Source organism: Rhinoraja longicauda, chromosome 26, assembly GCF_053455715.1.
Source record: "Rhinoraja longicauda isolate Sanriku21f chromosome 26, sRhiLon1.1, whole genome shotgun sequence".
Classification (NCBI taxonomy): Eukaryota; Metazoa; Chordata; class Chondrichthyes; order Rajiformes; family Arhynchobatidae; genus Rhinoraja; species Rhinoraja longicauda.
The window spans coordinates 2,220,454-2,234,491 of NC_135978.1; the positions used below are offsets into that span (position 1 = coordinate 2,220,454).

General features: G+C 43.5%; 1 protein-coding gene across 9 annotated transcripts in view; it reads left to right on the forward strand.

Moving 5' to 3' along the window:
- The window catches only part of myo18ab (myosin XVIIIA b), a 174,224-nt gene that overhangs the window by 87,802 nt on the left and 72,384 nt on the right, over positions 1-14,038 (forward strand). For all 9 annotated transcript variants that reach the window (XM_078422485.1, XM_078422486.1, XM_078422487.1 and 6 more), the window contains 3 exons: positions 8,791-8,958; positions 11,482-11,572; positions 13,068-13,260. In XM_078422485.1, coding sequence (XP_078278611.1) covers positions 8,791-8,958; positions 11,482-11,572; positions 13,068-13,260 — 452 coding nt within the window. The remainder of the gene's footprint in view (positions 1-8,790; positions 8,959-11,481; positions 11,573-13,067; positions 13,261-14,038) is intronic.

Sequence of the window (14,038 nt, forward strand, 5' to 3'; positions counted from 1 at the left end):
AGGTGCAAAGTGATGTGATGCACAGATGGCCATTGATCAGCATTGATCTCATGAGAGAGATGGTCAACATGCTGAATAACATTCACACTCATTTACCTGTGTTTTTATTCACCTGTGGTTGCATTTCAGGCTTCAGAAGAGCAGGTATTTCTAGTGACTGTGGAATTCATTGCCACAGATGGCTGTGGAGGTCAAGTCAGTGGATATTTTTAAGGGAATGTTAGGGGAAAACGTCTTGAACTGTTGGAATCATTGGAAGTCGATTGAGTTTTTTTTGCATTTGAAGTTTGTATGCCGCCCACCAGATGGCAGTACAACCCTGTGTTGTAAGAGTTTACATTTGATCCATGGTAAGATTTCTATCTTATTTAGCAGACCAATCTTTGAAAGACTGCGTGTTTGAAGTCACATTCTCTCCCACCGTTTAAAATGAAGCAAATTGACAGTGATACTGTCAGAGGAAGTAGTTAAGGCAGGTACAATTACAACATTTAAAAGACATTTAAATGTTCACTGGGTCAATGGTAATTGTACCTGCCCCAACTACTTCCTCTGGCAGTATCAATGTCAGTTTTCTTCATTGTAAACGTTTGGAGAGAATGTGACTTCAAAGGCACAGCCTTTCAAAGGCAAGATGTGTAGGAACGAAAACTGCAGACTCTGGTTTAAATCGAGAGTCAGGCAGCATCTCTGGAGAGAAGGAATGGGTGACGTTTCGGGTCGAGACCCTTCTTCAGACTGATGTCAGGGGAGGGGGCGGGACACCTTCAGTTATCATCCCATACTATGCCATTTCCCAATGAGCACCAGTTGTCCTCAGAATTATAGAAAAAAGTCACTACTTACTGTAAATTTCTACATTGCTACATTTTTAAAGAAGAAAACGTAGATGGAAATTAAAAAAAAATTTTTAAAGTGTTTTATTGGGGCTTGATGAGTGGACTAGTCCAACTCCCCACATGCACAAATGTTTTCATTCCCATTCATAGCCATTCAGTGGGACTAGGGTAGCTGGGACATGTTGGCCGGTGTGGGCAGGTTGGGCTAAAGGACCTGTTTCCACACTCTATCACTCTATGACTCAACAATGATACTGAAATTGAAGGGACTTGCCATCTTGACAGCGTAACGTTAGAGCAACTTCTGGCTTCTGCAGAGTGTTGTTCAGTGTGGAGATCCAGTCTCTGTTGGCGGTAATTCACTGCCCCTCCGATGATGTCCTGTTATAGCCTTCATAAATGTATCCAACACTATATAAATAATTTCACGTGAATAACTATGCATTCTCATTTTTATAAAACTACTGATAACGTTCAGCCTTCTTCAATTAAATTAAATGGTTTCTATGGGGATTCCAATTAATAATTTTAATTCATCATCCACTCTTAAAACTTATTTTTTTTAAAACATGGTATGTTGTTCTCTCCATTCCATGTCTTGGAATTCTACAAGTTTTATAGTTTGTTTAATATACTGCTTTAATCCTTTAAAAAAAAAAAATCTTTCTTTTAAGATAATTGAAAGTTTGAATGCAATCTGTGTACTTGGGCTTCCTGCTTTATTGGCAAATAACTCTTCAAACGGCTGCACTGCTCTGATGTTGATTTCATTGTGCTTGGATGTCACAGATTACTACAGATGCTACCAAGATGTATGGTGGGGTAGATTGGAGAAATCAATAGCACATAGCTTCTAGCAAAGATTTAGCATGCGATCTAGGGAGTTTGATGTGGAGCACCATTCTTTCACTGGTGACTGGGAGTGTGGGCTAATATATGTGGCCAATGCTTTCTTTAAATTGATATAATTTATTCATTACTTCTTAAATGTCGGTGAGAAGTTGTGCTGTCATCATTGTTTGCACGCTTTGGCCCTCTTTAACAATTGAAATTGCCAAGGACAAGTTCTGAGCACCTCACATTTACTGCTTCAATTATTCATTGTTATCAGCTGTTGTGAAACTAAGTACTTAGTTTTGGAATTAGTTTGCCATTCTAAAATCCTAATTTTATATCCCTTGATCTTGAATTTTGGCACACACTTTATTGTTGGAACTGATGCAGGGGGGCACGAATTGTTGGGCAAACAGGCGGGATGTGGGAAGCGATATCTAGCTTGTTTTCCAGTGCTTGTTTTCCACTGTAATAGAGTCACAGAGTGATACAGCGTAGAAACAAGGCCCTTTGGCCCAACTTACCCTCACCAGCCAACATGTCCCAGCTACACTAGTCCCACCTGCCCACGTTTGGTCGATATCCCTCCAAACCTGTCCTATCCATGTGCCTGTCTAACTGTTTCTTAAACGTTGGGATAGTCCCAGCCTCAACTACCTCCTCTGGCAGCTTGTTCCATGTGTGAAAAAGCTACCCCTCAGATTCCAATTAAATCCTTTCCCCTTCACCTTGAACCTATGTCCTCTGGTCCTCGGTTCCCCTACTCTGGGCAAGAGACTGCATCTGAAGAAGGGTCTCGACCCGAAACATCACCCATTCCTTCTCTCCTAGATGCTGCCTGACCTGCTGAGTTACTCCAGCATTTTGTGATACCTTCGATTTGTACCAACATCTGCAGTTATTTTCCTACACAACTGTGCATCTACCCGATCTATTCCTCTCATGATTTTATACTCTATAAGATCAATATTCCTCTGTATCAGTCTGAAGAAGGGTCTCGACCCTAAACGTCACCCATTCCTTCTCTCCTGAGATGCTACCTGACCCGCTGAGTTACTCCAACATTTTGTGTCTACCTTCCCTCTATAAGATATATGTTGTGTCTTTTTAACTGTTGAATTGCAAAGATGAAACTGCCTTCTAACACTTTCTTTTTGTTTGCATGTTGCATGCTGTTCCATTACAACTCAGACGGTGATGAAGGTAATAGAACAGTTCGTTGTTTTGTATTTATATATACCTATAATCTCTTTTTTTGATATGTTAAATTGCAACATAGTTTGAGTCTTTATAGAACTTGAATGTCTTTAAACTTTCTTTCACCTTTTTACCTGATGTGTAACCAATCTTTCATCCACTATAATATACCAAACCCTACTAATGCATGTAGTATCTTACTTTCATTTTACTGCAGAGGTAGATTTTCAGATATTTAGTGCAAATTGCCAGCTGTTGAAATGAAAGTCAGACTTGCAAATGAATACAACAACTTTATGGAGAAGTTGTTTTCTTTTCTTCAGTTTAAATTCATTTCGAGATGGAACAGTGTGGAAACAGCCTCACCGAGTCCACACCGATCAGCGATCCCTGCACACTAACACTACTCTACACACACTAGGGACAATTTTACATTTACACCAAGCCAATTAACCTACAAACCTGTAGGTCTTTGGAGTGTGGGAGGAAACCGAAGATCTCAGAGAACGCCCACGCAGATCACGGGGAGAACGTGCAAACTCCGTACAGACAGCACCTGTAGTCAGGATTGAACTCGGGTCTCTGGCGCTGTGAGGCAGTAACTCTACCGCTGCACCACCAAGTGCCCAAAAACTGTTCCCCACAGTTCTCGGTGTCATTCCCCCAAGCACCTTGGAGAAATGCCTATGGAAGCAGAGTCAAAGTGGGATATATCATTCAGCCTATTCGACATGCTTTGACATTTCAGTTGGTCCATTTTAATTGCCTTAGGTCCCCATCCTTTGATATATTTAACAGAAATCCATTTCCATTTTTTGAAAGCTTCCGTCTTTCCAAATCCAGCCTGTTGACAGAAGGATTGCCATGTTTCTTCTGTCCTTTAAGCTATTAATATTTGCTCACTTGAGTTCCCTCCTAAGTGAACCTGAATACATTTTATTATGCTCCCTTGATAAACATTTGATTTATTGCTGGGTTTCTGATAACATCTTCAAGGGAGTGCAACCCATTCAAATATGTAAGGTTTTGACATCTAGTGCGTTTCCAGTGAAATGTGTAGGAAGGAAACTGCAGGTGCTGGTTTAAACTGAAGATAGACGGGCAGCATCTCTGGAGAGAAGGAATGGGTGACGTTTCGGGTCAGAGTGAAGAAGGGTTTCGACCCGAAACGTCACCCATTCCTTCCATCAAGAGATGCTGCCTGTCCCGCTGAGTTACTCCAGTATTTCATTTCTATCTTCAACGATGAGACAGAGCTGCAGAGTTGTAGACATACAAGTGTGAACTAATATTCACAAATGTGTACTAACATTTCGGGTGGAGACCCTTCTTCAGACTGAGTCAGAAGAAAAGTCACCCATTCCTTCTATCCAGAGATGCTGCCTGTCCCACTGAGTTACTCCAGCACTTTGTGTCTATCTGCGATGTAAACCAGCGTCTGCAGGTCCTCCCTACACATTTAACTGATGGAGTAGATGAATCCTGTGCCAGGCACTAATGTGGGAAGTGGCAGCGAGTTTCTTTTTTTCACACATGATCTGTGCGCAGAATGTTGCTTCAGAGCTGGGCTCCTAACCTGTGAAGTTGTACTCTGGCGTTGGCACTTCCTGGCACTTACGCTGAGCAATGCTCACATTGAGACTTACCAAAATGAATGCCAGCCATTTCATGGCATGTCACCACCCTTCCACTCACATATGGCACAGGCAATGTGGTGGAGGGTTACGTCATTGTTAATGTTTCAGTGTAAACAGAAGAAACTAAATCCACCACCAGAATCATTTTTTTCTGATTCGTCTCATTCCTTCTATGGATCTCAAGAGTCAGGAGTGTTTTATTGTCATATGTCCCACACAGAACAATGACATTCTTACTTGCAGCAGCACAACACAATATGTAAACCTTGTACTCTGTAAACTTAGTACTCCACAAACTGTCCTTAGTTTTAGTTTTTAGAGAAACATCGCGGAAACAGGCCCTTTCGGCCCACCGGGTCCGCGCCGACCAGCGATCCCTGCACATTAACACTAGCCTATACCCAATAGGGACAATTCCTACATTTACCAAGCTAATTAACCTACAAACCTGCACGTCTTTGGAGTGTGGGAGGAAACCGAAGATCTCGGAGAAAACCCACGCAGGTCACGGGGAGAACGTACAAACTCTGTACAGACAGCACCCATCTTCATGGAACCCGGGTCTCCGGCGCTGCATTCGCTGTAAGGCAGCAACTCTACCGCCACGCCACCATGCTGCCCAATGTGTTCTGAGAATATCTTTAAGTTTACTTGGAGCTGGTTATGTGGAAACATAGAAACATAGACAATAGGTGCAGGAGTATGCCCTTCAGCCGTTCGAGCCAGCACCGCCATTCAATACGATCATGGCTGATCATCCAAAATCTGTACCTCGTTCCTGCTTTCTCACCATATCCCTTGAATCCGTTAGCCCTAGGAGCTACATCTAACTCTCTTGAAAACATCCAGTGAATTGGCCTCCACTGCCCTCTGTGGCAGAGATTTCACAGATTCACAACTCTCTGGGTGAAAAAGTTTTTCATCATCTCAGTCCTAAATGGCCGACCCCTTATTCTTAAACTGTGACCCCTGGTTCTGGACTCCCCCAACATCGGGAACATTTTTCCTGCATTTCCTGGAAAACCTGTTCCTCTTAAATTATGATACTGCACCTTCAGTGAACCCAACGTAAGGATAACCTCCACAACATTACAGAAATATAATAACCTCTATATGTAATTTATTAATTACCACCAAAGGAGGATCAACTGGGCAAAAGCACAATTTTTTTTTTGGCTTCTCCATACCACGTTCCCATGTCAGTCACAGATACTTGGCAGTTAGCATACCGGGCTAGTCCCATTTGCCTGCATTTGGCTCATTCTATCCATACATCTGTCCAAATGTCTTTTAAAAGTCATAATTATATCTGCTTCTATAGCTTCCTGTGGAGCTCGTTCCAGATACGGACTACCCTCTGAGTGAAATGGTTGTCCCTGAGGTTTGCATCTGTAGTTTCTTGTGTTGCTAAAGTTAGTTTATAAGTTCATAAGTTCATAGGCGACATGGTGGTGCAGCGGTAGAGTTGCTGCCTTACAGCGCCAGAGACCCGGGTTCCATCCTGACTGCAGGTGCTGTCTGCACGGGGTTTGCACGTTCTCCCCGTGACCCCTGTGGATTTTCTCCGGTTGCTCCGGTTTCCTCCCACGCTTCGAAGACATGCAAGTTTGTAGGTTAATTGCCAATCATAAATAAAGCACATCAATGCCTCTACATCCTGAGAAGATTACGGAGATTCGGTATGTCAGAGAGGATTCTCTTGAACTTCTGCAGGTGTGCAGTAGAGAGCACCTTGACTGATGCATCACGGCCTGGTTCGGCATCTTGAATGTCCAGGAGCGGATAGACTGCAAGAAGTTGTGAACACTGCCCGGTCCATCACCAGCTCTGACCTCCCCACCATCAAAGGGATTTACCGGAGTTGCTGCCTCAGAAAGGCAGCCTGCATCGTCAGAGACCCACACCACCCTGGCCACACACTCATTTCACTCCAGCCATCGGGAAGAAGGTACAGAAGCCTGGAAACTGTAACATCCAGGTTCAGGAACAGCTTCTTACCTACAGCCATCAGGCTATTCAACACTACAACCTCAAATAAACTCTGAACTACAATAGAGTATTATTGTTATTATTGCACTGCGATTGTTTGTTTTTGTGTGCGCGTGTGTGTGTGTGTATATATATATATATATACATATATAGATATGGGGGAGGGAGAGAGATATATATAAATGTGTATTTCTAAGTATGTGTATATATACATACTGATTTTTTCCCCGCTCATCATATTGTTTACAGTGTACTATGTTTACATATAGTGTTGTGCTGCAGTAAGTAAGAATTTCATTGTCCTATCTGGGACATATGACAATAAAACACTCTTGTTATTTGTCCCCAGTGTGTAGGTTAGTGCTGTTGTACGGGGTGGGCGCTGGTCGGGGCTGAATCGGTGGGCCAAAGGGCCTGTTTCCGTGCTGTATCTTTGAAATCTAAAGTTATCCACAAACATAAAGAGTGTTTCCCTTTTCAAAAGTTATTCACTCATTATTATGTTAATCGTACATTCTGGTTAAATGAAAGAGATTTGCTACCGGTCAAAATGGGAATGATGCAGTGAAGTTATTCAAACATTTTTAAAGTAGATTCAGTCACATCAGCGTTTAAAACACAATTTCATGGAGCTTTGTTGAAGGTGGTACAAAAACATTTAGTGGACATATCGTGATTAAATTGGAGGAAGATCCTTTGAAAGGAAAGACCATTTCAACAACCCACAACCTTGTTTTCAGCTGAACCTGGCTCTGTAAAAAAATTGTAATCCTGCCCATTGATCGTGCCATGATTTTTAAAATCTGCAATACCTACAATTTAATGATGGCCACGTGAATTGAGGGGATGTGGAGGAAGGAACAGCAGATGCTGGTTTAAACCGAAGATAGACACAAAAAGCTGGAGTAACTCAGCGGGACAGGCAGCATCTCTGAAGAGAAGGAATGGGTGACGTTTCGGGTCGAGACCCGAAGTCTGAAGAAGGGCCTCGACCCGAAACGTCACCCATTCCTTCTCTCCAGAGATGCTGCCTGACCCGCTGAGTTACTCCAGCATTTTGTGTCTATCTTTAATTGAGGGGATGATTTATTCAGCCAATAATTTAATTTAAGGGAGTAACAGTGCCTTAAAACATTTAAAATGTTGGAAACTAGGTGGAGTCCTGACCTCACTCATGTAATAGGCCAGAACAAGCTCTGTCATTAACTCTAAACAGAAGATAATGGTCGAACTTTGATTATTTTATTGCTTTGAAGTGCTGGAAATTGATTTCTAGAGAACTTCAACAACAAATTAAGGAATCTATTTTTAAAATCTTCTCGTGCATCTTATTCTTTTAAATGTAATTTGTACTGCTTCAATGTGTTCTCATGCATCTGAATGTATAATTGTTATATTTTGTTTATCAGCATGACTAATTTTGTTATTTGTATCTTCTTCTGCCGTGCAGTCTTAATGTTGGATATCAAGAGTTAGATGAGGGTCATTATGATTTCTTCTTCACCATTGGATAAATGCATAAGTTATATAAAATACTGCTTACAAGAGAGTGTGGAAATCCTGGTGGATCTAAAATGGAGAAAGAAATGTTTTCTCATTGTATTTGACTGTCGCTAATGACAATGTGTGTGTAACACATATCGTGACAGGAATCATGAGTGCAGGTGACAGTCAGACTTTGCTGTCAAATAGTCTGATCACAAATTAACTGTTGGGATGTTGTTAGTTTTGTTCTCTTACTAGTTTAATTTAGTTTAGAGATACAGGGTGGGAACAGGCCCTTCGGCCCACCGAGTCTGCGCCGACCAGCTGTCCCCGTACACTAACACTATCCTACGCACACTAGGGACAATTAAATTTTTTACTGAAGCCAATTAACCTGCAAACCTGTACGTCTTTGGAGTGTGGGAGGAAACCGGAGCACCCGGAGAAAACCCACACAGGTCACAAGGAGAACATACAAACTCCATACAGGCAGCACCCGTGGTCAGGATCAAACTTGAGTCTCTGGCGCTGTAAAGCAGCAACTCTACGCTGCACCACAGTACACAAATTGTTCGGGTTGCTGGCTTGCCACCATTTTCCATCGAGCTTCAGTGACCATTAATAATTAGTAATGAAACTCGTGATCTGCAAATTAAAAAAAAAATCAAGTCTCTTTATACATCAAGTTGCTAGTTTTCGCAGCAACTCTACCGCTGCGCCACCGTGCTGGTACTGTATTAAATGTGTATATTCTAGTATAGTGATCTTTAAGTAATCATTAAACTAGTCCTTATTTTTGCATATTCCAGCTGGCAGGAGACAGTTTGCTCGACATGAGTGGGGACAAAAAGCAGCTTATCTATTGGGCTGCAACTTGGAGGAATTGTCCTCTGCATTGTTTAAACACCAATCAAAGGTTCAGAGATCAACTTCATTTCGTCAAGGTCCCGATGACAGTGGACAGGGAGATGGCTCAGGTAACCGTAACATTTTATTTGATGTCATTTTTATAACAAGTGACTCTGATCAAATAACCTTGGGAAATGCTCTGGCTTTTACACACTAAATGGGGGTATCAAGAACCAATGTGCATAGGTTTAAGGTGGGGGGGGGGGGGGAGGGGGGGTCAGGGGGAAAGATTCAATCTGAACCCAAGGGACAACTTTTTCACACAAAAGGTGGTGGGTGTATGGAAAGAGCTGACAGAGGAGGTTGTTGAGGCTGTTCCATTGTCTTGTTTAAGAAACATTTAGACAGGTACATGGATAAGACAGGTTTAGAGGGATATGGGTCAAACGCGGGCAGGTGGGACTAGTGCAGATGGGGCATGTTGGTCGGTGTGGGCATGTGGGACTAGTGCAGAGGGGCATGTTGGTCGGTGTGGGCAGGTGGGACTAGTGTAGATGGGGCATGTTGGTCGGTGTGGGCAGGTGGGACTAGTGTAGATGGGGCATGTTGGTCGGTGTGGGCAGGTGGGACTAGTGCAGAGGGGCATGTTGGTCGGTGTGGGACTAGTGCAGATGGGGCATGTTGGTCGGTGTGGGACTAGTGCAGATGGGGCATGTTGGTCGGTGTGGGCAGGTGGGACTAGTGCAGATGGGGCATGTTGGTCGGTGTGGGACTAGTGCAGATGGGGCATGTTGGTCAGTGTGGGCAGGTGGGACTAGTGTAGATGGGGCATGATGGTCGGTGTGGGCAGGTGGGACTAGTGTAGATGGGGCATGTTGGTCAGGTTGGGCAGGTGGGACTAGTGCAGATGGGGCATGTTGGTCGGTGTGGGCAAGTTGGGATGAAGGCCCCGTTTTCACTCTATGACTCTAATATTAAAATGTCAATATATGGTCATGGTGCTTCACTAAGGTATATTCGTCTTTAATTATTGGCATTTAAAACAGTATTTTGCTAGGTCTCTTAGGCTTGAAGTGGGTTATGCTTGCATAGTGCCTCACAATATTCCAGTGCTCATTACAGTCAATAGATTGTATTTTATTTACAGCTCTGTTACGAGCAAATGTTGAAATCAATGAGCAGTAAGTAACGAATCATGGAAGATATAGTTTACTTCCCCAGGGCTGAGATACTGTGTTTTTCAGAAAAAAGAGAAGGGCCCATTTCCCTTCACAGAGGGACAGAGATGTAAGGTATTAGAAGGGTCAGAGACAAGCTCAGGAGAAGGAATGTGGAGGAAGGAACTGCAGATGCTGCTTTAAACCAAAGATAGACACAAAGTGCTGGAGTAACTCAGCGGGTCAGGCAGTATCCCTGGAGAGAAGGAATGGGTGACGTTTCAGGTCGAGACTCTTCTTCAGACTCCCTCTGACTTCAGACTGAAACATCACTGAAGAAGGTCTGAAGAAGGGTCTCAACCCGAAGCGTCACCCATCCCTTCTCTCCAGATGCTGCCTGTCCCACTGTTACTCCAGCATTTTGTGTTTACCTGAATGGGTGGGTCACAGATCAGCCATTTGCCATCTGAAAGGGCACCTGCTCTACTGTTGTTTACAAGGCGTTGGACCATGGACTTGGGTGATAAGAGTAGGGCAAATAATTCTCCTTCAGCAAGCACGGACACTGGTGGTTTTAATTCCTTCCTTCGGCGTTATAAATTTCTGCGAGTAAGAAGTAAGACGAGGCATAAAGTTGTCACCAACTGGGATTGTAAGTCTGCTTGCCTGTCAATTGTGCACTGTAAACCCAGCTCGCAGAAGTGGACAATGATGCGTGGCTGTGAAATTGTTCCCCTGGCTGCCACCATCATTGATTTCACTCGGTAGATTTACACGCATTTCTTTCCTCCTGATCTTGTGAATAGCGCTGAGCTGCCACAGATTTATTACACATAGATGTGTATGGTTCACAAATTCGGTCAGATTTATCATCAGCTTTAAACAGTGTTCACTACAATGAGATTTGTGTGTAAATCAAAATTATGATGTTTTACTCTTTTTTATGGCAAAATAACTGTCATAATTACTGTGAAAATAGATTATCAACTAAACATACTAGTCAATATATTAATATTGGTGACATTTTGTAAATTGCCAACTAAATATTGCATAAGCATTCTGAATACAGCATCTACAACAGGAAGTTTAGTTTATTATTACGTGCACCGAGGTACAGTGAAAAGCTTTTGTTGCGTGCTAACCACTAGGCGGAAAGACAATACATGATTACAATCGAGCCATTCACTGTGTACGGACGGATACATGATAAGGGAATAACGTTCAGTGCAAAATGAAGCCAGTAAAGTCCGATCAAGGATAGTCCGAGGGTCACCAATGAGGTAGATAGTAGTTCAGGCTTGCTCTCTGGTTGTGGTAGGATGGTTCAGTTGCCTGATAACAGCTGTTATGCAGTTTGGAAATGCAAGTTTTTAAGAATAATAGGTGCAAGACATTGTATATGAGCTTGACTATTGTAACATTGTGTATGAGCTTGAGTATTACAACATTGTGTATGAGCTTGACTATTATAACATTGTGTATGTGTTTTAATAGGGCCCAAGATAACCGCAATGGAATGTCTCGAAGCAATGGCATCCAGTTTATATGGGGAGCTGTTTACGGTGCTAATCTCACTCATTAATAGGTGAAACTTCTATTATTTTCACTCTCTGGATTGGCATTTGATGGCAGCGTAACTACAAATGTGTATGTTTGGAACAGGCATCTTCCAAAAGTCATACCAATCACATCAACCTTTGAGGTGTAGAATTTCAGTGCTCACTCACTCTTAAGGTCATGTCATAAGTGATAGGAGTAGAATTAGGCCATTCGGCCCATCAAGTCTACTCCGCCATTCAATCATGGCTGATCTATCTCTCCCTCCTAACCCCATTCTCCTGCCTTCTCCCCATAACCTCTGACACCCATACTAATCAAGAATCTACCGATCTCTGCCTTAAAAATATCCACTGACTTGGCCTCCACAGCCTCCTGTGGCAATGAATTCCACAGATTCACCACCCTCTGACTAAAAAAAATCCTCCTCATCTCCTTTCCAAATGAACGCCCTTTAATTCTGAGGCTATGACCTCTATCCTAGACTCTCCTACTAGTGGAAACTTCCTCTATCCAACTCTATCCAAGCCTTTCACTATTCTGTATGTTTTAATGGTCCCCCTTCATTCTTCTAAACTCCAGCGAGTACAGGCCCAGTGTTGACAACACATAGTTTACATGTTACAGAATTTTATGTTTTTCATACTTCCAGCCTCACTTCCTCCTTTACACATCATCCTCATGTTGAATATTGTTCTACCGCATCTATAGAATTCGCTATCTGCTCCACAAAGCTGGTTCCTCTCCATTTTACTTTTAGACTTTAGAGATACAGCTCGGAAAGAGGCCCTTCGTCCCACCGAGTCCACACTGACCAGCGTTCATCCCGTACACTAACACCATCCTACACACTAGGCACAATTTACAATTTTTACCGACGTCAATTAACCTACAAACCTGCACATCTTCGGAGTGTGGGAGGAAAGCGGAGCTCCCGGAATAAACCCAGGTGGTCATGAGGAGAACGTGCAAACTCCATGCAGACAGCACCCATGGTCAGGGTGGAATCCGATCCCTGGTGCTGGAAGGCAGCAACTCTACCGCTGTGCCCATTTTGTTCTTCAGTATGTTTTTTAAAAAAAAATTGTCGCCGAAGTCTTAAATTACCCTTTCCGATTACAGCTGATACAGCTTGTCCTCCATTTATTTTTCTTATCAAACTTACATAAATTATTAAGGCACATTTTCTAACTTAATTAAATGTGATATTTCTGAAGCATGATGGACTAAATGTATGGAGAAATATTTCATTACTGATATCCTTTGAAATCACAATTTTTTTCTGGCGTAAAATATGTGCCAAAGGTATTTTGGTTAATTTTTTATTAAACAAATCATGATTTTTTTTCCAACTGTGTTTGACATTCACACAAATCTATGATCTCATTTAAGGGTCTCTAATTAAGCTGCTAAGATATCTACACTTACACGCTTAGTCTGGTCCAATACTAATGAGATTTAAATATATTTCATAATTTTAATAGCGTTTGATATTTCTGACATTGCTTCCCTTTTTAAATCAGGGCTCTCAAGTCCTCCCAGCATTCACTTTGCTCCATAATGATAGTGGACACCCCTGGATTCCAGAACCCTAAGGCCACCTCACCTGAAAGAGCTGCCACTTTTGAGGAACTCTGCCAGAATTATGCCCAGGAGCGCTTACAGATGCTCTTCTACGACCGAACATATTTGAAAGAGCTTGATCGGTATAAGGAGGTGAGTTGTCCATCGCATCCTGCCTTTACAGATAACTTTACAGTGCAGTTTATGCAAGCCGCGGTCTATAAATAATAACACTGTGAGGGCAGCCTTGGCAGCAGCGGTGAGCCTCGGCGGAGCCGGTGAGCGGTGGCGGTGAGCCTCGGCGGTGGTGGCGAGCCTCGGCGGTGAGCGGTGCCGGTGAGCCTCCGCGGTGGCGGTGAGCGGTGGCAGTGAGCCTCGGCGCTGGTGGTGAGCGGTGGCGCTGAGCCTTGGCAGCGGCGGTGAGCGGTGGCGGTGAGCCTCAGTGCTGGCGGTGAGCGGTGGCGGTGAGCCTCGGCGCTGGTGGTGAGCGGTGGCGCTGAGCCTTGGCAGCGGCGGTGAGCGGTGGCGGTGAGCCTCAGTGCTGGCGGTGAGCAGTGGCGGTGAGCCTCAGTGCTGGCGGTGAGTGGTGGCGCTGAGCCTCGGCGCTGGTGGTGAGCGGTGGCGCTGAGCCTTGGCAGCGGCGGTGAGCGGTGGCGGTGAGCCTCATTGCTGGCGGTGGGGCTTCGTGGCGATGGCGATGAAGCCTCGCGAGTTGACCCGCGGTCGCCGTTCAATGAGGGCGCGGAGACACACACACACACGCACATATATATATAATACACACACGCACACACACACACATATATATAAAATACACACACACACACACATATATAATACACACACACACACACACACACATATATATATATATATACACACACACACACACACATATATACACACACACACATATATATAAAATACACAC